The sequence below is a fragment of the Salmo salar genome, chromosome 13, assembly GCF_965601325.2.
Source record: "Salmo salar chromosome 13, fSalSal1, whole genome shotgun sequence".
Classification (NCBI taxonomy): Eukaryota; Metazoa; Chordata; class Actinopteri; order Salmoniformes; family Salmonidae; genus Salmo; species Salmo salar.
In genome coordinates, this window is record NC_138303.1 from 18,876,938 (window position 1) to 18,901,642 (window position 24,705).

General features: G+C 40.8%; 3 protein-coding genes across 3 annotated transcripts; 2 read left to right on the plus strand and 1 right to left on the minus strand.

Moving 5' to 3' along the window:
* Positions 1-5,865: 5,865 nt before the first annotated feature.
* Positions 5,866-11,198, plus strand: LOC106566531 (zinc-binding protein A33). Its single transcript, XM_045692992.2, has 6 exons — positions 5,866-6,516; positions 7,262-7,357; positions 7,469-7,699; positions 7,837-7,859; positions 8,226-8,344; positions 10,290-11,198. Exons 1-6 carry the CDS (start codon positions 6,112-6,114, stop codon positions 10,835-10,837), a joined length of 1,422 nt encoding a protein of 473 aa, XP_045548948.2. The 5' UTR covers positions 5,866-6,111; the 3' UTR covers positions 10,838-11,198.
* A 2,891-nt stretch (positions 11,199-14,089) lies between these two features.
* LOC106566532 (parapinopsin) lies at positions 14,090-16,956 on the plus strand. Its single transcript, XM_014134631.3, has 5 exons — positions 14,090-14,432; positions 14,677-14,767; positions 14,888-15,125; positions 15,202-15,444; positions 16,767-16,956. The coding sequence occupies exons 1-5, from the start codon at positions 14,090-14,092 to the stop codon at positions 16,890-16,892; spliced, it is 1,041 nt and encodes a 346-aa protein (XP_013990106.2). The 3' UTR covers positions 16,893-16,956.
* A 278-nt stretch (positions 16,957-17,234) lies between these two features.
* Positions 17,235-18,978, minus strand: LOC106566537 (complement C1q tumor necrosis factor-related protein 3). Its single transcript, XM_014134640.3, has 3 exons — positions 18,747-18,978; positions 17,957-18,103; positions 17,235-17,656 (listed from the first exon to the last, which is right to left on the minus strand). The coding sequence occupies exons 1-3, from the start codon at positions 18,949-18,951 to the stop codon at positions 17,355-17,357; spliced, it is 654 nt and encodes a 217-aa protein (XP_013990115.3). The 5' UTR covers positions 18,952-18,978; the 3' UTR covers positions 17,235-17,354.
* Between the last annotated feature and the right edge of the window lie 5,727 nt (positions 18,979-24,705).

The window sequence follows — 24,705 nt, forward strand, 5'->3', positions numbered from 1 at the left end:
TTTCCTTGACATCATGGGAAAATTAAAGAAAATCAGCCAAGACCTCAGAAAAAAATTCTCGACCTCCACAAGTCTGGTTCATCCTTGGGAGCAATTTTAAAACACCTGAAGGTACCACGTTCATCTGTACAAACAATAGTATGCAAGTATAAACCCCATGGGACCACGCAGCCATCAAGTGCAAATCAATCACAGAACAACAGCAAAGGGCCTTGTGAAGATGCTGGAGGAAACAGGTACAAAACTGTCTATATCCACAGTAAAAAGAGTCCTATGTCGACATAACCTGAAAGGCCGCTCAGCAGTGAAGAAGCCACTGCTCCAAAACCACCATAAAAAAAGCCAGACTACGGTTTGCAACTGCACATGGGGACAAAGATCGTACTTTTTGGAGAAATGCCCTCTGGTCTGATGAAACAAAAATAGAACTGCTTGGCCATAATGACCATCGTTACATTTGGAGGAAAAAGGGGGAGGCTTGCAAGTCAAAGAACACCATCCCAACCGTGAAGCACGGGGGTGGCAGCATCATGTTGTGGTCGTGCTTTGCTGCAGGAGGGACTGGTGCACTTCACAAAATATATGGCATCATGAGGAAGGAAAATTATGTGGATATATTGAAGCAACATCTCAAGATATCAGTCAGGAAGTTAAAGCTTGGTCGCAAATGGGTCTTCCAAATGGACAATGACCCCAAGCATACCTCCAAAGTTGTGGCAAAATGGCTTAAGGACAACAAAGTCAAGGTATTGGAGTGTCCATCACAAAACCCTGACCTCAAGCCTATAGAAACGTTGTGGGAAGAACTGAAAAAGAGTGTATTAACAAGAAATTTGTGGAGTGGTTGAATAACGAGTTTTAATGACTCCAACCTAAGTGTATGTACACTTCCAACTTCAACTGTATATACTCATTACACACTCACACACACTTTTTCTTCTCATAATTTGCTGCTGATACTCTGTTCTTTATTTTACTCTTATTATTATTTATCCTGATGCCTAGTCACATTACCCTACATATCTACCTCCAATACCTCAGACCTCTGCACATTGATCTGGTACTGGTACTCCCTGTATATAACTCCATCTTGTGTATTTTATTTTATTCCTCTTCTTTTATTACTCTGCATCATTGGGACGGGCTCGTAAGCAAACATTTAACGGTGAAGTCTACACCAGTTGTAACCGGCGCATGTGACAAATAAAATGTTTTATATTTTTATTTAATGAAACCTGGTCCATTTAATTCCCACCAATTGAGATTCTGGCTTTTTTTATATATATATTTATTTCTAATTCCTACAAGTGAATGCAATGTAGTTGAATTTTACATTTAAAGATGATTTGTTTATATGGAACCATTCAGATTTGGCCATGCCTGAGTTAGCTTCATTGATTAGTGAATCAAAATTCTTGTGTGATAAAATCAAGTTGGTATCATCAGCAAAAATAATTGGAAGTATGGTAGAAGACACAGCAGCAAGGTCATTGATATAGATTAGAAATAACAACGGTCCCAGGATCGAACCCTGTGGAACACCACAGGATATATTGGCCCTGGTAGATAAACAATCATTTGCATATAGAAATTGTTTCTGTCATAAACATAATTATAAAGCCATTCATATGTACAATCATGGAAACCATAATAATGCAATTTAATAAGTAACATTTCATGATCAACCATGTCAAAAGCTTTTGATAAATGTAGAAAGATGCCAAGAGCATATTCATTACTGTTCAGGGCTGTTAAGATTTTGTCCACAAGTTGCAAAAGAGTCACATCTGTGGAGTTGTTTTCACAAAAAACATTTTGTTGTTCATATAAAATAAAGTGGTTTAAATGTTAAAAAATGATTTGATACACCAGTTTCTCTAGTATTTTACAACAGCATGATACTACAGATATTGGGTGATAATGTGTAAAATATCTTGCATTCCGAGATTTAGAACTTTGAACATTTTAAAATCTTTAGGAACAATACCAGTTTGCATTGATTTGGTGAAGATATACAGCATGTTTGAGACTCAATCATCAAGGAAGACACTGAAGCCCTATTACTAGCAGAGAAGGGAAATGTCCCTTCATGTTGTCCAAGGGATTTACATACAATTCTCAGATTTTCTTTGACAGAGAAAAACCCACATTCACAAAAAAGTTAATAAATTCAAATGAGATAACATCAAGATCATTATAGGTCTTCTTCCAAACATTAAATCTACTTTCCGGCTACCCGGATAAAGCACTAAATAAACTTCAGTTAGTGCTAAATACGGCTGCTAGAATCCTGACTAGAACCAACAAATATGATCATATTACTCCAGTGCTAGCCTCCCTACACTGGCTTCCTTTTAAGGCAAGGGCTGATTTCAAGGTTTTACTGCTAACCTACAAAGCATTACATGGGCTTGCTCCTACCTATCTTTCCGATTTGGTCCTGCCGTACATACCTACACGTATGCTATGGTCACAAGACGCAGGCCTCCTAATTGTCCCTAGAATTTCTAAGCAAACGGCTGGAGGTAGGGCTTTCTCCTATAGAGCTCAATTTTTATGGAATGGTCTGCCTACCAATGTGAGAGACGCAGACTCAGTCTCAACCTTTAAGTCTTTACTGAAGACTTATCTCTTCAGTAGGTCCTATGATTAAGTATAGTCTGGCCCAGGAGTGTGAAGGTGAACGGAAAGGCTGGAGCAACGAACCGCCCTTGCTGCCTCTGCCTTGCCGGTTCCCCTCTTTCCACTGGGATTCTCTGCCTCTAACCCTTTTACAGGGGCTGAGTCACTGGCTTACTGGTGTTCTTCCATGCCGTCCATGGGAGGGGTGCGTCACTTGAGTGGGTTGAGTCACTGACGTGGTCTTCCTGTCTGGGTTGGCGCCCCCCCTTGGGTTGTGCCATGGCGGAGATCGTTGTGGGCTATACTCGGCCTTGTCTTAGGACGGTAAGTTGGTGGTTGGAGACATCCCTCTAGTGGTGTGGGGGCTGTGCTTTGGCAAAGTGGGTGGGGTTATATCCTGCCTGTTTGGCCCTGTCCGGGGGTATCATCAGATGGGGCCACAGTGTCTTCTGATCCCTCCTGTCTCAGCCTCCAGTATTTATGCTGCAGTAGTTTATGTGTCGGGGGGCTAGGGTCAGTCTGTTACATCTGGAGTATTTCTCTTGTCTTATCCGGTGTCCTGTGTGAATTTAAATATGCTCTCTCTAATTCTCTCTTTCTCTCTTTCTGTCTTTCTCTCGGAGGACCTGAGCCCTAGGACCATGCCTCAGGACTACCTGGTATGATGACTCCTTGCTGTCCCCAGTCCACCTGGCCGTGCTGCTGCTCCAGTTTCAACTGTTCTGCCTGCGGCTATGGAACCCTGACCTGTTCACCGGACGTGCTTGTTGCACCCTCGACAACTACTATGATTATTATTATTTGACCATGCTGGTCATTTATGAACATTTTAACATTTTAACATCTTGACCATGTTCTGTTATAATATCCACCCTGCACAGCCAGAAGAGGACTGGCCACCCCTCATAGCCTGGTTCCTCTCTAGGTTTCTTCCTAGGTTTTTGGCCTTTCTAGGGAGTTTTTCCTAGGGAGTTTTTCCTAGCCACCGTGCTTCTTTCACATGCTTTGCTTGCTGTTTGGGGTTTTAGGCTGGGTTTCTGTACAGCACTTTGAGATATCAGCTGATGTACGAAGGGCTATATAAAAATAAATTTGATTGATTTGATTTGATTTGATTAGATGGGATAGCTGTAGAACCCTTTCATTTTTCAACAACAGTTGATTGATTCCTTTCTAAGTTTACTTTTTATAGTTTGAGGAGTTGCTAGTAAAATATATTTTGGGGATATCAGAAGTAGATGGGTACATTTGTTCTTATACTTTTTATCATAGGCAGAATTCAGGATTGGTGAGAAATTTTTCATACAATATATATTTTTTCAACTGAGGATGTAGGAATTAATACAGAATTGAAGGATTTGAGAAAAGTCTGGTAAGCATACATTTGCTGTACAGTGTTGTGGCCTTGGACCGTGACTCAGATAACTAGCCTGTTAACACCAACACATGTCTATGGAATGTAACACATTTTCACCCAATAAACATGATTAATTATTTTGAGGGTCTTGCATCTGTGTTTGGATAATGGGGTTGATGTTAGGAAGAATAAAGGCTGGGACCTGGGTGTGATCACAGAGTCTGTCCAGAGGAAGGAATACAATGGTTATTGGCATGGATCCTGGGGTGTGTTGTTTGGTGGTGGTGATTATAACACACATGTACCAAATAAGCCACTCACTCCCTTCACAGTGAGACAGAATCCCCAGAGGATCAGAGTGCAGCTAGACTGGGAAGGAGGAAAGCTGTCATTCTCTGACCCTGTCAATAACACACATCTACACGCATTCACACACACTTTCACTGAGAGTCTTTCCATACATCAGGAATCTCTGTTTTCTCCACCCTCTGAGAGTGTCACCAGGTAAGGTGTCTGTATCATTGGATACTGTCTCTGTCTGAATCAGGGACTAACATGATGTAAATTAGTCAGTAACACTCACTGATATCCTTCATTAAGATTCTTTCTGAGGGAGAACACACTGTGATGTAGTAGAGGGGACCTTCGTCCATTAACTCAGGAGCACACAGCTGGGACATTGATGCTGGGGAGAATACATTCTGGTGCCTGGGTGTGACCGCAGAGTCGGTCCGGACCTTCCTCCATTAACACTCCTGCTGAAACACTTTCACCTGTCAGAAAATTGTCACTATTATAATACTCTATCACAATAATCACTGTTAATATTAAAATAGTCGTTATTCATATTACAATAATCAATATTAATATTACAATAATCACTATTAATAATACAATAATCACTATTAATATTACAATAATCTCTATTAATATTACAATAATCACTATTAGTATTACAATAACCACTATTAATATTAGAATAACCATTATTAAAATAATCTATATTAATATTACAATATTCACTATTAATATTACAATAATAACTATTAATATTACAATATTCACTATTAATATTACAATAATCACTATTAACATTACAATATTCACTATTAATATTACAATAATCAATATTAATATTACAATAACCACTATTAATAATACAATATTCACTATTAATATTACAATAATAACTATTAATATTACAATATTCACTATTAATATTACAATAATCACTATTAACATTACAATATTCACTATTAATATTACAAGTATCACTATTAATATTACAATAACCACTATAAATATTACAATAACCACTATTAATATTACAATAACCACTATTGATATTACAATAATCACTATTCATATTACAATAATCACTATTGATATTACAATAATCACTTTTAATATTACAATAACCACTATTAATATTACAATAACCATTATTAATACTATTTATCTTAGACTTTCACCTGTCAGACAATAATCTCTAACAACTGAACGAATTAGGAAAGATTTTAGTTGTGTGTTAACAGAGATTGGTCAACAGTGGTAGGCATCACTATGCCCATGTCACCTATACCTAAATCCGCCACTGGGCAGACTGAATGTAAAAGCTAATCCAATGTAGAAGTTTCAGCTGCTGAAGTTGACTGCTTGGCACTTCCATACAGTTGCTGTCCATGGTGCTGAATTGACCAGAGTCATAGATAGTCAGAATTCAGCTAACAGTCAAGTCAGATGAGGAGAAACCTTAGATCAGTTTATTTGGTAAATTTCATAAACCTGGCATTTTGAAGCAATAAAATCCAGTTCTATTTAAGTAAACACTGACATCTAGTGGAAGTGTCCTGCACAGACTGAAACTGATATAAATGACAACTCAGCAGAGAGCTCCACCCTACTCTTGTTTAACAGGAAGGAGAAAAGCTCACAACAGAACAGCGCTGTAACATTCAGCTATTTACAATTCTTTGTAAACAACCAAGAATCAAAACAACAACTGAAGACTAAGGAACACCGGCAGGAAAACACAGATTTCTAAGTTCAGATGAGTTTTCAAAAGTGAACCTTAGTCAAAAGAGTTGTCAGAAGTGAAAGTAAACCTTCATAACAGAGATAAGCAGTGAGCAATGGCCTCTAAAACTTCCCTCTCCGAGGTTGATTTCTCCTGTCCTGTGTGTCATAACATCTTCAATGATCCAGTGGTCCTGTTGTGTAGCCATAGCTTCTGTAAAGCCTGTCTGGAGGAATACTGGAAACAGAAGACATCTTGGGAATGTCCAGTCTGCAGAAAAAAATCATTAATGGAATTCCCCCCCTGTAACCTGGTTTTAAAGAACCTGTGTGAGTCCTACCTACAGGACAGAAGCCAGAGAGCTTCAGCAGGGGCTGAGGTGCTCTGCAGTCTGCACAGTGAGAAACTCAAGCTCTTCTGTCTGGAGGATAAACAGCCCATCTGTTTTGTGTGTCAAACTTCAAAAAAGCATAAAACCCATGACTGCTGCCCAATAGATGAAGCTGTACTGGATCATAAGGTAGGAGATGTATTTATCATTACAATTAATAAAATCGCCACTGGACAATATACATTGACCCCCCCCCCCCCCCTTTTGTACACTGCTGCTACTCGCTGTTTAATATCTATGCATAGTCACTTCACCCCCACCTACATGTACAAATGACCTCAACTAACCTGTACCCCCACACACTGACTCAGTGCCACCTGTATATAACCTCATTATTGTTATTCTTAATGTGTTACTTTTTTATTATTACTTTTTATTTTAGTCTACTTGCTATATATTTTCTTAACTCTTGTTGAACAGCACTGTTGGTTAAGAGCTTGTCAAGTAAGCATTTCATGGTAAAGTCTACACTTGTTGTATTCGGCGCATGTGACAAATAAAGTTGGATTTGATTTGACTTCTACTATGTGGGTGGCAGGTAGCCTAGCGGTTAGAGTTTTGGGCCAGTAACTAAAAGGTTGCTAGTTTGAATTCATGAACTGACACGGTGAAAAACCGGTTGATGTGCACTTAAGCCTAATTGTGCTGTTGATAATGGCAGACCTTTACCATCCTCTCCTCACAGCTGGAGGTGGAGAAACACAAACCACCCTTCCAATTCACATGTGTATTAATACACACTTGTATATGTTAGAATATAAGCACCCACCTAATTATGTTTTTGTATGTGCATACAGTCAATGTGAATTCAGATCTGTGTTCCAATCCACTCCTTTTACACACAGCACCTCTTTATAATGTTGTTTCTTTCCAGGAGGAACTCAAAACTGCACTGGAGCCCTTACAGGAGAAACTGAAGGTCTTTAGAGAAGTTAAACTGACATGTGATCAAACAGCCAACCACATCAAGGTAAGAATACAGAGTGAAGCTGAGATACAATGATACTGTGAAGATTTATCACTACCCTGTGGAATTATAGATATTGATGATATCTTTGACATTCCTCTCTGATGTGTCCAGAGCCAGGGCCAGCACACAGAGAGGCTGATTAAGATGGAGTTTAAGAAGTTTCATCAGTTTCTATATCAAGAAGAGAGAACCAGGATAGCTGCACTGAAGGAGGAAGAGGAGCAGAAGAGTCAGATGATGAAGAAGAAGATTGAGAAGATGAGCAGAGAGATATCATCACTTTCAGACACAATCAGAACCATAGAGGACGAGCTGGGAGCTGAGGACATCTCATTCCTGCAGGTAAGGACTTATCTACCGCCGATAAATCAACAGCCCTATCAATTATGAAATAAATATTGTAGTAATCAATTGATATGTTTTAGATTGATTTGCTATGATCAATACATCTATTAATGTGTTATGTTGTTTCCCTACAGAACTACAAGGATACAGTGAAAAGGTAAGGGGACTTTATTATGTCTCTCTCTTCTCTGTGGTTCTGTATCCAACCCCACACTAGTGTAACCCTTAATTCATGTTGTAGGTATTGAACACTATCTCCACCTCCAAAACACAACTGAAAACTATTACTTGTAGTGTAATGTCTCCTGGACCAGAAGATGCAGCCAATCAGTCATGAAGATTCACTCTGGTCTTTTTTTCTTCCACTCTCTCCCGACGCGAGCAGGTGCCCCTGGGAATACTATTGCTTTCAAAATAAAAGTCCCCATGATACAAAATAACAGTGCCTCAATATATTACGCCAAAATAAAAGTCATATCAAAAGTAAGGCCACAGAGGTACTGACTCCAGAATGTTCTTCCAGAGCCCAGTGCACACTGCCAGATCCAGAGAGGGTTTCAGGAGCGCTGATAGACGTGGTAAATCACCTGGGAAACCTGCAGTTCAGAGTCTGGGAGAAGATGCAGGGAGTACTTCACTACAGTGAGTAGGTCTTTTAGATATAATGGGTATTAAACACTGAGTGTACAAAACATTAAGAACACCTGCTCTTTCAATGATATAGACTGACCAGGTGAAGCCATGATTCGTAATTGATGTCACTTGTTAAATCCACTTCAATCAGTGTAGGTAAAGGGGAGGAGACAAGTTTAAGAAGGATTTTAAATCCTTGAGACAGTTGAAACGTGGATTGTGTGCTATTCAGAGGGTGAATAGGCAAGACAAAAGATTTAATTACCTTTGAACGTGGTGTGGTAGTTGGTGCCAGGCGCACCGGTTTTTGTCAAGAACTGCTGCAACACGGATGGGGATTTCATGCTCAACAGTTTCCTGTGAGTATCAAGTATGAGCCACCACACAAAGGACATCCAGCCAGCTTGAAAGAACTTTGGGACGCATTGGAGTTAAGATGGGCCAGCATCCCTGTAGAATGCTTCCGACACTTTCTAGAGTCCATTTCCTGACGAATTGAGCCTGTTCTGATTGCAAAAAATATTAGGAAGGTGTTCTTAATGTTTTGTACACTGTGTATTGGACCACTTCTAAAACTCTCCAATACTGAAAAAATAGACAGTGAATGATATTTAGAATTACGTACATACTGTACATTTGTTTTGTATGTTTACAGAGGATCTTACAATAAGTAATCAAATCAAATAGTATTGGTCACATACACATGGTTAGCAGATGTTATTGCGACTGTAGCGAAATGCTTATCATGTGCACATACACTACCGTTCAAAAGTTTGGGGTCACTTAGAAATGTCCTTGTTTTTGAAAGAAAACCTAAATATTTTGTCCATTAAAATAACATCAAATCAGAAATACAGTGTAGACATTGTTAATGTTGTAAATGACTATTGTAGCTGGAAACGGCAGATTTTTAATGGAATATCTACATAGTCGTACAGATTCCCATTATCTTACAGAGGCCCATTATCAGCAACCATCACTCCTGTGTTCCATTGGACATTGTGCTAGCTAATCCAAGTTGATCATTTTAAAAGGCTAATTGATCATTAGAAACCCCTTTTGCAAATATGTTGGCACAGCTGAAAACTGTTGTGCTAATGAAGCAATAAAACTGGCCTTCTATACACTAGATGAGTATCTGGAGCGTCAGCATTTGTGGGTTCGATTACAGGCTCAAAATGGCCAGAAATCAAGAACTTTCTTCTGAAACTCGTCAGTCGATTCTTGTTCTGAGAAATGAAGGCCATGCCATGCGAGAAATTGCCAAGAAACTGAAGATCTCGTACAATTCTGTATCCCTTCACAGAACAGCTCAAACTGTCTCTAACCAGAATAGAAAGAGGAGTGGGAGGCCCCAGTGCACAACTGAGCAAGAAGACAAGTAAATTAGAGTGTCTAGTTTGAGAAACAACGTCAACAGTGAAGAGGCGACTCCGGGATGCTGGCCTTCTAGGCAGAGTTCCTCTGTCCAGTGTCTGTGTTCTTTTGCCCATCTTAATCTTTTATTTTTATTGGCCAGTCTGAGATATGGCTTTTCTTTAATCAGCACCACAGTTTTCAGCTGTTCTATCATAATTGCAAAAGGGTTTTCTAATGATCAATTAGCCTTTTAAAATGATAAACTTGGATTAGTTAACACAACGTGCCATTGGAACACAGGAGTGATGGTTGCTGATAATGGGCCTCTGTACACCTATGTAGATATTCCATTAAAAATCAGCCGTTTCCAGCTACAATAGTCATTAACAATGTCTACACTGTATTTCTGATATATTTGATGTTATTTTAATGGTAAAAAAAATTGCTTTTCTTTCAAAAACAAGGACATTTCTAAGTGACCCCAATCTTTTGAACGGTGATGTATGTAACAACACATAGCATTATATATCATATGCAGTAACGTATTACCCCTACATTTGAATTCATCTAGTGTGTTTGTGTTCTCTCTGTCCAGCTCCATTGACTCTGGACCCCAACACTGCCCACCCAGAACTCATCCTGTCTGATGATCTGACCAGTGTGAGATACAGTGATGAGGAACAGCAGCTTCCAGACAACCCAGAGAGGTTTGAGAGCCATAGAATGGTCCTGGTCTCTGAGGGTTTTAACTCAGGAACACACAGCTGGGACATTGATGTTAGGAAGAATAAAGGCTGGGACCTGGGTGTGATCACAGAGTCTGTCCAGAGGAAGGAATACAATGGTTATTGGCATGGATCCTGGGGTGTGTTATTTGGTGGTGGTGATTATAACACACATGTACCAAATAAGCCACTCACTCCCTTCACGGTGAGACAGAATCCCCAGAGGATCAGAGTGCAGCTAGACTGGGAAGGAGGAAAGCTGTCATTCTCTGACCCTGTCAATAACACACATCTACACACATTCACACACACTTTCACTGAGAGAGTCTTTCCATACATCAGGAATCTATGTTTTCTCCACCCTCTGAGAGTGTTACCAGGTAAGGTGACTGTATCAGAGGATACTGTCTCTGTCTGAATCAGGGACTAACATTATGTAAATGAGTCATTAACACTCACTGATGTCCTTCATTAAGATTCTCACTGAGGGAGAAAACACTGTGATGGAGAGTATCATTGTCTGACTCACCTGTTACTATTGTTGAATGAAAATGTAATCTGTTCTTTGTTGGTTTTAATTTTACCACATTTAGATTTTGTCTGGTTGTTTTAACACTGGCAGTATGTATCACAATCAACTTGGGATGCCTGAATGGCATTTGGCGTATAGTTTTGTGGCCTTGGACCGTGCCTCTGTTAGCTAGCTTGTAGTCAATAACACCGTTAATGTATGTCTGTAGAGTGCAACACATTTTAATCCAATAAACATGTGTGAATTACCTGGAGCTTCTTGCATCTGTTAGGAATATGGGGTTAAAGGTCAGCTGTACACATACACTGTGTACACACACACACACATACACAGTCAATTCCTAGAACCCTTTTGCCTCTTTCTGGATACCACAGGTTAACATTAGGAAAAGTCTATAACCTATCATTGTTTCAGTTACTGTGACATCATAAAGCCCTTGATAAAACCCCACTCACCCATGAAGGGACATAACATCGTTCAGTCAGTAGAAAGGACTGTAGATTACCCCAGGATATCTTGTCAATCCCAATGTCCCATTGTTATCTAAAGTTCCTCTTATGTCACGTAAGGACAGTGTGTGACACAAAGTGTGTTACACCCATCTGGACAAGAGGAATACCTATGTAAGAATGCTGTTCATCGACTTCAGCTCAGCATTTAACACCATAGTACCCTCCAAACTCGTCATTAAGCTCGAGACCCTGGGTCTCAACCCTGCCCTGTGCAACTGTGTCCTGGACTTCCTGACGGGCCGCCCCCAGGTGGTGAGGGTAGGAAACAACATCTCCACCCCGCTGATCCTCAACACTGGGGCCCCACAAGGGTGCGTTCTCAGCCCTCTCCTATACTTCCTGTTCACCCATGACTGCGTGGCCATGCACGCCTCCAACTCAATCATTAAGTTTGCAGACGACACTACAGTGGTAGGCTTGATTACCAACAACGACGAGACGGCCTACAGGGAGGAGGTGAGGGCCCTCGGAGTGTGGTGTCAGGAAAATAACCTCACACTCAATGTCAACAAAACAAAGGAGATGATCGTGGACTTCAGGAAACAGCAGAGGGAGCACCCCCCTATCCACATCGACGGGACAGTAGTGGAGAAGGTGGAAAGTTTTAAGTTCCTCGGCGTACACATCATGGACAAACTGAAATGGTCCAACCACACAGACAGCGTGGTGAAGAAGGCGCAACAGCGCCTCTTCAACCTCAGGAGGCTGAAGAAATTTGGCTTGTCACCAAAAACACTCACAAACTTTTACAGATGCACAATCGAGAGCATCCTGTCGGGCTATACCACTGCCTGGTACGGCAACTGCTCCGCCCATAACCGCAAGGCTCTCCAGAGGGTAGTGAGGTCTGCACAACGCATCACCGGGGGCAAACTATCTTCCCTCCAGGACACCTACACCACCCGATGTCACAGGAAGGCCAAAAAGATCATCAAGGACAACAACCACCCGAGCCACTGCCTGTTCACCACGCTATCATCCAGAAGGCGAGGTCAGTACATGTGCATCAAAGCGGGGACCGAGAGACCTGAAAAACAGCTTCTATCTCAAGGCCATCAGACTGTTAAACAGCCATCACTAACATTGAGTGGCTGCTGCCAACATACTGACTCACTCTCTAGCCACTTTAATAATTAAAAATGTATGAAATAAATCTATCACTAGTCACTTTAAACAATGTCACTTCATATAATGTTTCCATAACCTGCATTGCTCATCTCATATGTATAAACTGTACTCTATACCATCTACTGCATCTTGCCTATGCCGTTTGGCCATCGCTCATTCATATATTTATATGTACATATTCGTATTCATTCCTTTACCCTTGTGTGTATAAGGTAGTTGTTGTGAAATTGTTAGATATTACTGCATGGTCGGAACTAGAAGCACAAGCATTTCGCTACACTCGCATTAACACCTGCTAACCATGTGTATGTGACAAATACAATTTGATTTGATTTGACAAAGCCAGTTTGACTGACAAGTGGTCCCTGGGAACAGCAGACCCTCTCCCACTCCTCTAGTTAGCAGTGGATCATGCAGCAAAGCTGTCAAGGAAATTGCAATAAAAGATTCCATGGGAAATTAGCCCCTCAGAATCAAGGAAAGTGCAATCAGAGGTCCCTCAGGAATTGAGCCCCCCTGAATTATTGACCCCTCAATCCGGATCTAGGGATTTAGTTGGTCTTATCTCTTATCATCTACAGCCTCTCTCTGCTGAGTAGCTTTATAAGGACAGAGTGGTCCAAATTCTGAGTCTCTGAATCCATAGAGCCATTACCTGGCTACTACACTACACAGCTATAGTGCCTCGATTGGACTGCTGGATCTATTATAGATCTGCTATTGAACTGCTTTATATATATATATATATATCCTCTACTTGACTGCTTTATCTATTATAGATCTGCTACTGGACTGCTTTATATATTATAGATCTGCTACTGGACTGCTTTATATATTATAGATCTGCTACTGGACTGATTTATATATTCTAGATCTGCTACTTGACTGCTTTATATATTATAGATCTGCTATTGAACTGCTTTATATATATATATATCTTCTACTGGACTGCTTTATCTATTATAGAACTGCTACTGGACTGCTTTATATATTATAGATCTGCTACTGGACTGCTTTATATATTATAGATCTGCTATTGGACTGCTTTATATATTATAGATCTGCTATTGGACTGCTTTATCTATTATAGAACTGCTACTGGACTGCTTTATATATTATAGATCTGCTATTGGACTGCTTTATCTATTATAGATCTGCTACTGGACTGCTTTATCTATTATAGATCTCCTACTGGACTGCTTTATATATTATAGATCTGCTACTGGACTGCTTTATATATTATAGATCTGCTATTGGACTGCTTTATATATTATAGATCTGCTACTGGACTGCTTTATCTATTATAGATCTGCTACTGGACTGCTTTATATATTATAGATCTGCTACTGGACTGCTGTATCTATTATAGATTAGGAATACCATCGGACTAAAAGCCGACTCTATGCCCTTCCAGTGTGTTTCTTAGATATTATAACACAGGTGTCTGGCCAGGTAGGTAGTTCTCACCACTCAACTCCACTGCCCCAAACAGAACAGAATGGACCACCGACAGCTTCTCCCCAATCTCCATGGAAACATCTCCTCCTCCCCGGGCTCGGTCAGTGAAGCGCTGCTCTCCAGGACGGGCTACACCATCCTGGCGGTGATCATTGGTGTGTTCTCGGTGGCCGGCGTCTGTATGAACGTCCTGGTCATCGTGGTGACGGTGAGACACAGGAAGCTGCGCCAGCCTCTGAACTACGCCCTAGTCAACCTGGCAGTGGCAGACCTGGGCTGTGCTCTGTTCGGGGGACTGCCCACTATGGTCACCAACGCTATGGGCTACTTCAGCATGGGGCGGCTGGGCTGCGTGCTGGAGGGTTTCGCTGTGGCTTTCTTTGGTGAGTTACCATCGAGGACCACTTTGGAAACAAGTGTTTTAATAAATACTTTTAAATCCTATCCTCTGGGAATACATTGTACATCTAGTTGTATATGTTTTCACCCAAATAAATTCAATTAGTGTCTGGCTATGCAGAGTTAGATTTGTCAAATCTACTAGGCCTATTGATGTCAGTTGAATGGATGTGTTTGCTGGGTTATTGCATGTACATGTAGTGTACATGTTTGATGTTGTCTTCCCAGGTATTGCAGGTCTGTGTTCAGTGGCCGTGATAGCTGTGGACCGTTATGTGGTGGTGTGTCGACCAATGGGGGCGGTCATGTTCCAGACCAGGTCAAGTATTCCGTTTAACTCTGGTAACTGTGCATATACAGATGGAAAGATAGCAGTTGCGTAGAAGTAAGGATGAATGTGTGATGGAGATAACTGTAATGTATTCGCACTGTAACACAGGCACGCAGTCGGAGGGGTGGTCCTGTCCTGGGTGTGGTCGTTTATATGGAACACCCCGCCTCTGTTTGGCTGGGGCAGCTTTGAACTGGAGGGGGTTAGGACCTCCTGCTCCCCAAACTGGTACAGCAGGGAACCAGGAAACATGTCTTACATCATCCTTTACTTCCTGCTCTGCTTCGCCACTCCTTTCTCCATCATCATGGTCTCCTACGCTCGCATCCTCTTCACACTACACCAGGTGGGCATGGGATGTGTGTGTGTGTGTTTATACATCTGTCTGTGTGTGTGTGTACTCATTTGTGTGTGTGTCCCAGGTGTCCAAGCTGAAGGTGTTGGAGGGCGACAGCACCACCCGCGTGGAGATACAGGTTGTGCGTATGGTGGTAGTCATGGTGATGGCCTTCCTGCTCAGCTGGTTGCCCTATGCGGCCTTCGCCCTCTCTGTGATCCTTGACCCCAGCCTCCACATCAACCCGCTCATTGCCACAGTGCCCATGTACCTGGCCAAGAGCAGCACTGTCTACAACCCCATCATATACGTGTTCATGAACAGACAGGTGAGGGACAACACATACAGTACACAAGGAAAGAGGATACCTAGTCAGTTGCACAACTGAATGGATTCAACCGAAAAGTGTATTTCGTATTTAACCCAACCCCTCTGAATCAGAGAGTTAGGGGGGGGGGGGCTGCCTATTGACATCCACGTAGGCTGAGAGTTGTGTATAACAAGTACAGACACACATACATACAAACACACAACCCTGTTGTCTTCATATTCATGAGCATAGGTATGATTGTGTACTCTATAAAAAAATAAGAGATACATCATAGAATCGTAATTTGAAAGATGAAATATGCATTTTGTTATGTACTGTTTAAAAATGAGTATTATCTAACTAGTGGAGTCCATGTTGTTAATGTGTTTTCTGAGAGTATTATCTAGCTGGTGTAGTCCATGTTGTTACTGTGTTTTCTGAGAGTGTTAACTAGCTGGTGTAGTACATGTTGTTACTGTGTTTTCTGAGAGTGTTAACTAGCTGGTGTAGTACATGTTGTTAATGTGTTTTCTGAGAGTATTATCTAGCTAGTGTAGTACATGTTGTTACTGTGTTTTCTGAGAGTATTATCTAGCTGGTGTAGTCCATGTTGTTAATGTGTTTTCTGAGAGTGTTAACTAGCTGGTGTAGTACATGTTGTTAATGTGTTTTCTGAGAGTATTATCTAGCTAGTTTAGTACATGTTGTTAATGTGTTTTCTGAGTATTATCTAGCTAGTGTAGTACATGCAGTGGTGTAAAGTACTAAAGTAAAAATACTTGAAAGTTCTACCTAAGTAGGTTTTTGGGGTATCTGTACTTTATTTTACTATTTATATTTTTGACAACTTTTAATTTTATTTCACTACATTCCTAAAGAAAATAAGGTACTCTTTACTCCATACATTTTCCTTGACACCCAAAAGTACTCGTTACATTTTGAATGCTTAGCAGGACAGAAATGTTTTCCAATTTATGCATTTATTAAGAAAACATCCCTGGTCATCCCTACTGCCTCTGATTTGGTGGATTTACTAAACACACATGCTTCATTTGTAAAAATAATTCTAAAAACAAAAAAATTGTGTCATCCGGTTTGCTCAATATAATGATTTTAAAATGATTTATACTTTTACTTTTGATACTTAAGTATATTCAAAACCAAATACTTTTATCCTTTTACTCAAGTACTACTTTACTGGGTGACTTTCACTTTTACTTGAGTCATTTTAAATTAAGGTATTTTATCTTTTACTCAAGTATGACAATACGGTACTTTTTCCACCACCGGGTCCATGTTGTTCCTCTGAGTGTGTTGTGTATCTGTCTATCTCTGTCCAGTTCCGGGACTGTGCTGTTCCTTTCTTGCTGTGTGGTCTGAACCACTGGGCCTCAGAACCAGTGGGCTCTGAAGCTGATACCGCCCTGTCCTCCGTCAGCAAGAACCCACGAGTCTCACCCCAATGACAGCAACTTTACATTTTTTGTACAATGTAAAGTTGTTGTTATAAAATATAGTTTGATGTGCAATATTTGGTTGTAACTGTTTCAAGAATACTAATAAAAGTATAGTCCATGATATTTGGACAGAGACTTCTCCATGTGTATTGGAGATCATTAGTGTCACAAGGGCTTTAGGTGGATCCGGGTTCCTAATCTTAATCTGATTTACTACAAATATATTTAAATCCCCTGCTGCCATATCCCAGTTTAATCTAATCTAAATTAAATTCATCTAAATTGATAACATGATCAAAAGGAGCAATACCAAAGTCATTGCTGCAAACCATGAATTCACTAAAGAAACGATTGCTGCTTTAATATTGCTTTTATTGCCTCACACACATGTAAATGACAGCAAAAGAGAATATAATGTGTGGAAGTTAAGTGGAGAACCCTCCCAACTTAAACCCTGAACCCCTCAGTCTCTCACTGTCCTCCTTCAACATGGAAGAGCAGGAAGCCACTGAAGGTGCTGAGGTTTCTGAAAGCGTTACTGGTCACCTGGAAACCAGACGGTAGGACCAGGGAAACCGTGTCTCCTTTGGCCAGCTGCAGGGTGGCCCCGTTGGACGCAAAGTCTTCGTTGTCCCCCTTGTCCTGATACTCATAGACCAGAGCTACCTCCTCATTGTTCTTGTAAAGGGCCACCCCGATGTTGTCCTCCTTTTTCCAGGCATAGGAAGTGAAAGTGAAGTAGTAGACTCCATTTACTGGTGCTGTGAATGCTCCTGTATGGGTCGACAAGGAAATTCATAAGAATTTGTGATTTATAAAGCATTATTAAACCATTTATAATGGCAAGTTATCCAACCCTAAAGGTCCCGCTTTATTCGTAGTGTATCTTTATTAATCCTTTATAGAGCATGAAATACAGTTTAAGATGATTTGTGACCCATTGATATGTCGTTCTTATGACGCCAATATGTTATCTGGGAATGTTTCAGCCAGACAAAGTAAGAATTATATGTGAAAATGCAGATGCAGTGGGAGTTGTCTATGTAAATCGCAATAATATTTCAGCGGCTGACCTGTCCTGGGGCTGAAGGCGTTACCAACGTTGGTGATGACGTGAGTGTGGACCAGGTTGGTGTCTGCCTGGAAGGGCCCGGTGTTGCCGTAGCCCTGATTGTCCTGGGTAGGAGGTCTCAGGGCAGCTGAGAAGGCCACACCCACAGCTGAGTATAACAAAACATATAAATGAGTTGATTTCAGTAGATTTGACATTTACATTTTTTTGCCTCTATCACCTGTTTAACTAGCATTGGCTAAAGAGTAACACTTTATTTGGATAGTCCATGCTTTACAGAACTATCAGTAGTATTTCAACAAACTATCTGCTAACCCTAACCCTAGCTCTAACCTTAACCCCTACCCTAACCCTAAACTTAACCTTTAACCTTATTCTAAACCTAACCCTAACCTTATCCTTAGCAAGCAGTTGCTTATCAACAGATTTGTTGATAGTATGACCATCTGTCGAGCATCTACAGATGAAACATCCAGACTCTCCATAAAGTGTGAGTGGCTAAAGTTAGCTGATGTTTGTAGTGGCGGTATAAAGAAAACCAACCCATGTATTAAAGTTTGTCTTCACCCATATATAGACATCTTGCAAGTTGAGTAACCATTTAACATTCATTTTTAAAATACTTAACTTCCCCTTTAAATTCAAATCAACTTATTCAGTCATATCAGATAATTCATTATTGGCCATTGTTCTGTCATTGTTCATTTTCTGTGCATGTATATCATTTATATCTGGTGCATGTAGTTACTATTATATTAAGAAAATATATATAAAAATCCAAAGAGACTTACAGTTGCGTGACTTTCTCAAGTCCTCAACCTCCCTCCTCAGGTTCCCCACCTCGGCAGACAGGCCAGAGAAAAGGGTAAAGAAAGGGCCAAAGCTGGAATCAGAGATGGAGTGCTTATTGGTGGAATCATCTGCCTGTCCATAAGACAGACAAACGATCACAATCAGCTGGAGAGGAAGCATCGTCTTCTTCATCATTGTCTTCATCTGGACCTGCAAGCATCTGTGGAGTTGGGTAGTTCCAAGGACTTGTTTATAAAGGATGAGGTCAGGGCACATGTGACCAAAGTAAAGGACTTATTAGGAATTACATGTTGAGTGTGGACATTAGAAAAAAATAATTAAATGTTTGTCAGTAATCTTAACTGGGACATGTTCGTTCCCACCCTCTGTACAAACACATTTGTTGTGCCTTGGCCAAATAACACAGAAGTATCTGCAAGAGCAAACTTCAACCTCATTTCCCCAAAATCTTATCAACTGTTCAATTACAGGAAAACTTCTGTCAATTATTGTTTGATTTTCATCTTCTATTGATTTGTAAATATAGTGTCATGCTTTCAGTCAATAATATTCAGTCTTGTCATCAGTCCGCCACATTGCACTGGACTGAGAATCTAGCTACAAGTCTGAAGGTGACACAACTGCCTCTAGTTCTCAAATATCAAGACCGTGGCCACGTCCCAATTATCGCTCCGTCCTCCCAAAGCGTGCACTAGTTCACTTCCCTTCACTGACTTAACAGAAAATGACTGTTATAAGAAACATGGAAACACAACTCTATCCCGCACCTACACCAATCCACTGCGTTTACATTTTGTTGGAAGTAGTGAACGACACACACAGATCACACACTCAGAACAAACAATAAATCAGTCACAAAGCAGGCCCCAACATGGAACCCATACGGCAAACACAAAAGAGGAAGACCCACCTGGAGACAGCACAGGACAGGAGATGAAGGCAGAGGGTTTGGAGTGGAAAGACCGAAAGAGATGGAGGCGATTCATCGATGGCCTGAAAATCGATGGGCTGTTTACCTCAAAGAATACAAAGGCCTAAGTAAGTAAGTGAACGAGTGTACACTTCAGGAGGAAGGAGTTATTATTGGGACACAGCCTGTGACTATGAATGCTACTTCTTGTCTCACCACGTCTCAGTATGTCAGGCATTAGAGAGTTGATACTGAGAACTACAGGGTATAATTAAACAGTAAGGCCTGGGGGGGGGGGGGGGTGGTATATGGCCAATATACCACATCTAAGTGCTGTTCTTAGTACGGAGTACCAGACAACTGCCCTTATGTTGGCCATATACCACACCCCCTCGGGCCTTTTTGCTATTAAAAACTGATTACCAATGTATTTTGAGCAGTAAACATAAATGTTTCGTCAAACTCACGGTATACGGTCTGATATACCACGTCGGCCAGCCAATCACCATTCAGGGCTGGAACCACCCAGTTTATAATATAGCGTATGTCCAGAGCATCCTGAAGCTACATCTTATCTTTGACCCCTCTTAGTCTGATCCCGTTGTACCACTTGGTCTGATATCAGCTTTTTAGATTGGTTGTCTGTATTTTATTTCCTTCAAAAAACAGTTTATCTGGACCTATGTCTATGTGTCAGAGTACTAGGGCTTGTACCAATATTTACAGGGATGTGGAAGTATGATAAGGGTGTTAAGGTTAAACAATGCGAGAACATTGGATTGGAATGAACCTACTATAAAGTCAAATATTTCTTTATCTATGGAGGTTTTCCTTGGAATGGAGGATTTATCTAAATGCTACTTCTGTTGTGGAAAATATTAAATCAAATACTTCTTTGACACCGGAGCTTGTAAATTCAATTACTTTATTACAAAAGTAACAGAAGCCGAGCCTTTCTATGGAAAAAGCCTCCTCATTCTTAGTGCTTGGCTTTTATACAGTTTTACCCTTACAAAACGTCATCACCCCACTTTACGAATCATGTTGTCTTACTTAGTTTACATTCTCTTATTGGCTGAGACATTGGGGCATAGATTCTATTGGTGGAATGACATGCATACTGGAGCCTATCACTGACTAGCTAATGTTCCTGTCCAAAGGTCTACAGAAGTTTAGACCGTTGTTGTCTGTGTATGATTAACCAATGTGCGTATCCAGTAGCCTTCAAAAGATCAGATGTTGCCCAGACCAGACATGTCTTGTTGGTTTGCCTTGCCTCATCAACACAGATTCTGCTTACATTCTGTTTTTTACATGTCCAATGGTCAATTTGATGTTGATCTAGCTTTGTACACTCGTCATTTCGCTTACACATGTCTAATATTTAAACTTATATCGATTCTTTTTTCTACTTCAAAGAGAACAGTATAGGTTACTGAAAATCAACCCTAGTCATGAATATTCACCTACACTTCCAAGTGCAAACAACGCTTGAATATGAACATTAACAGATGTACTATGGCTTAGGATGGCGCTCTCTCTCTGTCTGTAACCAGGATGGATTGGTGGTAAAACAGATAGCAGAAGTCACCATCATCTTCATCCTCCTTTACATCTCACCATCATGATCACCATTTCCAGCATCATCAAGCACAAACCATTACCTCCATTTCATCACAGTTCAGTTATCCACATGAGGGAGACCAAGCTGAATGACATCAATTTTCACACTTGTTTATTAGTAGCAGTAATGTACAAATGTAAGGAGAACATGTAAGGAAAACACCTCTTTTACGCTACTGCTACTCTGTTCATCATATATGCATAGTCACTTTAACCATATCTACATGTACATACTACCTCAATCAGCCTGACTAACCGGTGTCTGTATGTAGCCTCGCTACTGTTACAGCATCGCTACTGTTATTTTTCACTGTCTTTTTTACTGTTTTTATTTCTTTACTTACCTATTGTTCACCTAATACCGTTTTTGCCCTGTTGGTTAGAGCCTGTAAGTAAGCATTTCACTGTTGTAATCGACGCACGAGACAAATAAACTTTGATTTGAAAAGAGGATCACGTGTAACGTTTTGTCTCTGACCCTGGGCCACACACTGTAAATACATTTGATTGATTGATTGATTGATTGATTGATTGACTATCCAAACCAATGTACATTTCTAGAGGCAGACATCCATGAGAAGTACACTACATACCACAGGAGGTTGGTTGCACCTTAATTGGGGAGGACGGGCTTTGTTGTAATGACTGGAGAAGTGTAAGTGGAATGGTATCAAATACATCAAACACATGGTTTCCAGGTGTTTGATGCCATTCCTTTTGCTCCGTTCTGGACATTATTATGAGCCGTTCTCCCCTCAGCAGCCTTCTGTGTGTACATACCCTATGAAGACCTGAAAGGATTTCACTTAGCCTGTTGCTAGGATCTAAGCCACTATTGCTTATATCTATTCAGTCCTATCATACAGTGGCCAAAGTGTGCAGGCGGGTGTAGTGGCTAGGTGTTGATGTCCAGAGGACTAGGTCCAGACACCGTTGATGAGTAAAGTAACGGAGGCAAATAGATGGGATATGAATGAGGATGTGTATGTGGTCCGGGCAGACCAGGGCTGTGGCCTTATATGCAGACTCAGAAGAAAAGACCAGGGAAGTGTCCCAATACTCAGACTCCTTCAGAGAAGAGGTTTTATTTTTCACTGTAAGGTCAAGAGTAACACATTGCGTTGACTAGCAGATCCCCTTATGCACAGATCTAGGATCAGCAAGCGTAGCTTCCTGAGCCCCTAACGTTAACCATCGGGGAAACTGCAAAACTGACCTTAGATCAGTGTCAAGGGGTAACAAACACGAATGGGGTAACTGGTCCAACAGGCATTACATAGTACAGTTCAGCATCACCATGGATACCTGCAGACCTGGGTTCAAATACTATTTCAAATATCTCAGTTACTCTCACATTCATTTGAAGTAAGTATTAAGATATTGTTTATTTGAAAAGACAAGTAGTTGAACATTTTAATGTATTTGGAAATACACTTGGAAAGTATTTGAAAATAGTCAAATATACTCCCATGCATTTAACCCAGGTATTTGAAAATAGTATTTGAAAGAAGTATCCCTGGCTCATTTACAAAGCCCTATGAGATAATGTACATTAAATCAACATGCACTTAAGTAAAACAATATATTGACTTAAGTCCATGTTAAGTCTATTTATCTCAAGTCTGAACAGGCCCTTAGTGACCTCCACATGTCCTTCTGTTCAGTGACATTGGCAGGCAGAATTACATCAAACAAGGACTCCATCAGTGGAGGCTGCTGAGGGGAGGACAGCTCATAAATATGGCTGGAATGGAGTCAACGGAACGGTAACAAACACATAGAAACCATGTCTTTGATGTGGTTGGTGCCATTCCATTGATTCCATTCCAGACATTACTATGAGCCGTCCTCCCCTCAGCAGCCTCCACTGGACTCCATGGGTGATGTTGGAAATCCTTGTGTTTCACGGTGATGCTGTCAGTAGTATTGGTACAGGAGTGTAATCCTGTCCTGTAATCCTCCACAAAGACAGGCTGGGAGGTTGTAATAAACCACACACACTTACTGCATGAAGGCTTCAAAGGAAGACAAAATATTTAAAGTATTTCATGAGAAAAACACTCCATCAAACTAAGGATTTTTATTTAGTGTTCACAACTATTTCACCCATCATAGCAAGAGCTCTGTGATGCACACACACACCAAACCTCTTCGTAAGCTCACACACTCGCGTCACATCACACGAACTCCACTCCCCTTAAACTGTGTGGGGAAACTGTGATGATGTTGTGTGACCACTAGGTGTCACCAAAGCACAGTAAGACAGTGATAGGGAGGCTAAGGCGTTATACTCCATCAAACCTCTCAAATCTAAAAAGAAAACATTTACTCTCCTAACTTTATTACATCACTGAAAAAGGGATGAATCTGTCCGGAACTCTACAGCCTTGGCCCGATTATCAATACAGAAATATTGCTCTGGTTTTCAAAATAAGGTTACCTGACTGAGTCTGCTGCCGTATCAAACCTGTACACTGCCTATATACAGACTGACAGATCATCTATGTACATGCTACATACTCTCACACTCTGAGTAGAAGTTGCCCTTAGGTACAGATCTAGGATCAGCTTATGCTCTCCAAATCCTGACTTTAACCATTAGGGGGGAAAGACATAACATAGTACTGACCCTAGATCAGAGTATAGGGACAACTTCATCCTGCTCACACTCTCCCACTCACAGACTCACTGACCTGTACACAACCTGACCACTTGTATACGAAACAGTCGTGTTTGGACCCTCTGTGCGGAATTCAATCTAAGTTAAATTCCAGCCTCAGTGTGTTTTGGTCCAGTGGTCTTAGTTCATCTGGTGCCTTCACAACACAGCAGACAACAGAGAGTAAATGCTCTAAAACTGGGGTTAAAACTAACTAAAAAGTAGCCGATAGGTTGCAAGAGGGTAGTCAATGAGGTCACTTCCAATGTTCTCCCAATCACTGATCAGTAAACACTATGTGACTCCGCCCTTTCCTGTCGGCTCAAATTGCAGCCATTTCACAAACGTGACACGTCCATATATCCCATGATATATCCATACAAACATGAGACGTCCATATATCCCATGATATATCCATACAAACATGCTTTAGCTTCTAAAGGGGGGAGTGAAGTAAAGGGAATGGTTAGGTATTATTATTCGGAGGTTTCTCTTTAAACAGCACTTTAACCCACCCCCAGACTAACTAGAGGAGGGAGACAGATACATGATTGATCTGTTGACTGATTGATCATGTAGATGATAAAGTCATCCATACATCTTGTCTGAGCACAGAGCATGTAGTGGGCCATTTTCCAAGAGGCCCTCCTAGACAGGCTTGCCCTATGTTAAACTCTACAAGGGGAACATTTAGGCTACACTTCCTTTACCTTATAACCTAGCTAACCTCATGTTCCTGGCTTCT

What these genes read in the sequence shown, in the direction of transcription:
- LOC106566537 (XM_014134640.3), bottom strand. Translation starts at nt 18,951, where the DNA reads ATGAAGACAATGATGAAGAAGACGATGCTTCCTCTCCAGCTGATTGTG. An exon ending in CTTGAGAAAGTCACGCAACT is followed by an intron (nt 18,104 to 18,746) that starts GTAAGTCTCTTT and finishes TGTTATACTCAG; the next exon opens with CTGTGGGTGTGGCCTTCTCA. An exon ending in CGCCTTCAGCCCCAGGACAG is followed by an intron (nt 17,657 to 17,956) that starts GTCAGCCGCTGA and finishes CGACCCATACAG; the next exon opens with GAGCATTCACAGCACCAGTA.
- LOC106566531 (XM_045692992.2), top strand. Translation starts at nt 6,112, where the DNA reads ATGGCCTCTAAAACTTCCCTCTCCGAGGTTGATTTCTCCTGTCCTGTG. An exon ending in AAACAGCCAACCACATCAAG is followed by an intron (nt 7,358 to 7,468) that starts GTAAGAATACAG and finishes TGATGTGTCCAG; the next exon opens with AGCCAGGGCCAGCACACAGA. An exon ending in TACAAGGATACAGTGAAAAG is followed by an intron (nt 7,860 to 8,225) that starts GTAAGGGGACTT and finishes ATGTTCTTCCAG; the next exon opens with AGCCCAGTGCACACTGCCAG.
- LOC106566532 (XM_014134631.3), top strand. Translation starts at nt 14,090, where the DNA reads ATGGACCACCGACAGCTTCTCCCCAATCTCCATGGAAACATCTCCTCC. An exon ending in TTTCGCTGTGGCTTTCTTTG is followed by an intron (nt 14,433 to 14,676) that starts GTGAGTTACCAT and finishes TTGTCTTCCCAG; the next exon opens with GTATTGCAGGTCTGTGTTCA. An exon ending in TCCTCTTCACACTACACCAG is followed by an intron (nt 15,126 to 15,201) that starts GTGGGCATGGGA and finishes TGTGTGTCCCAG; the next exon opens with GTGTCCAAGCTGAAGGTGTT.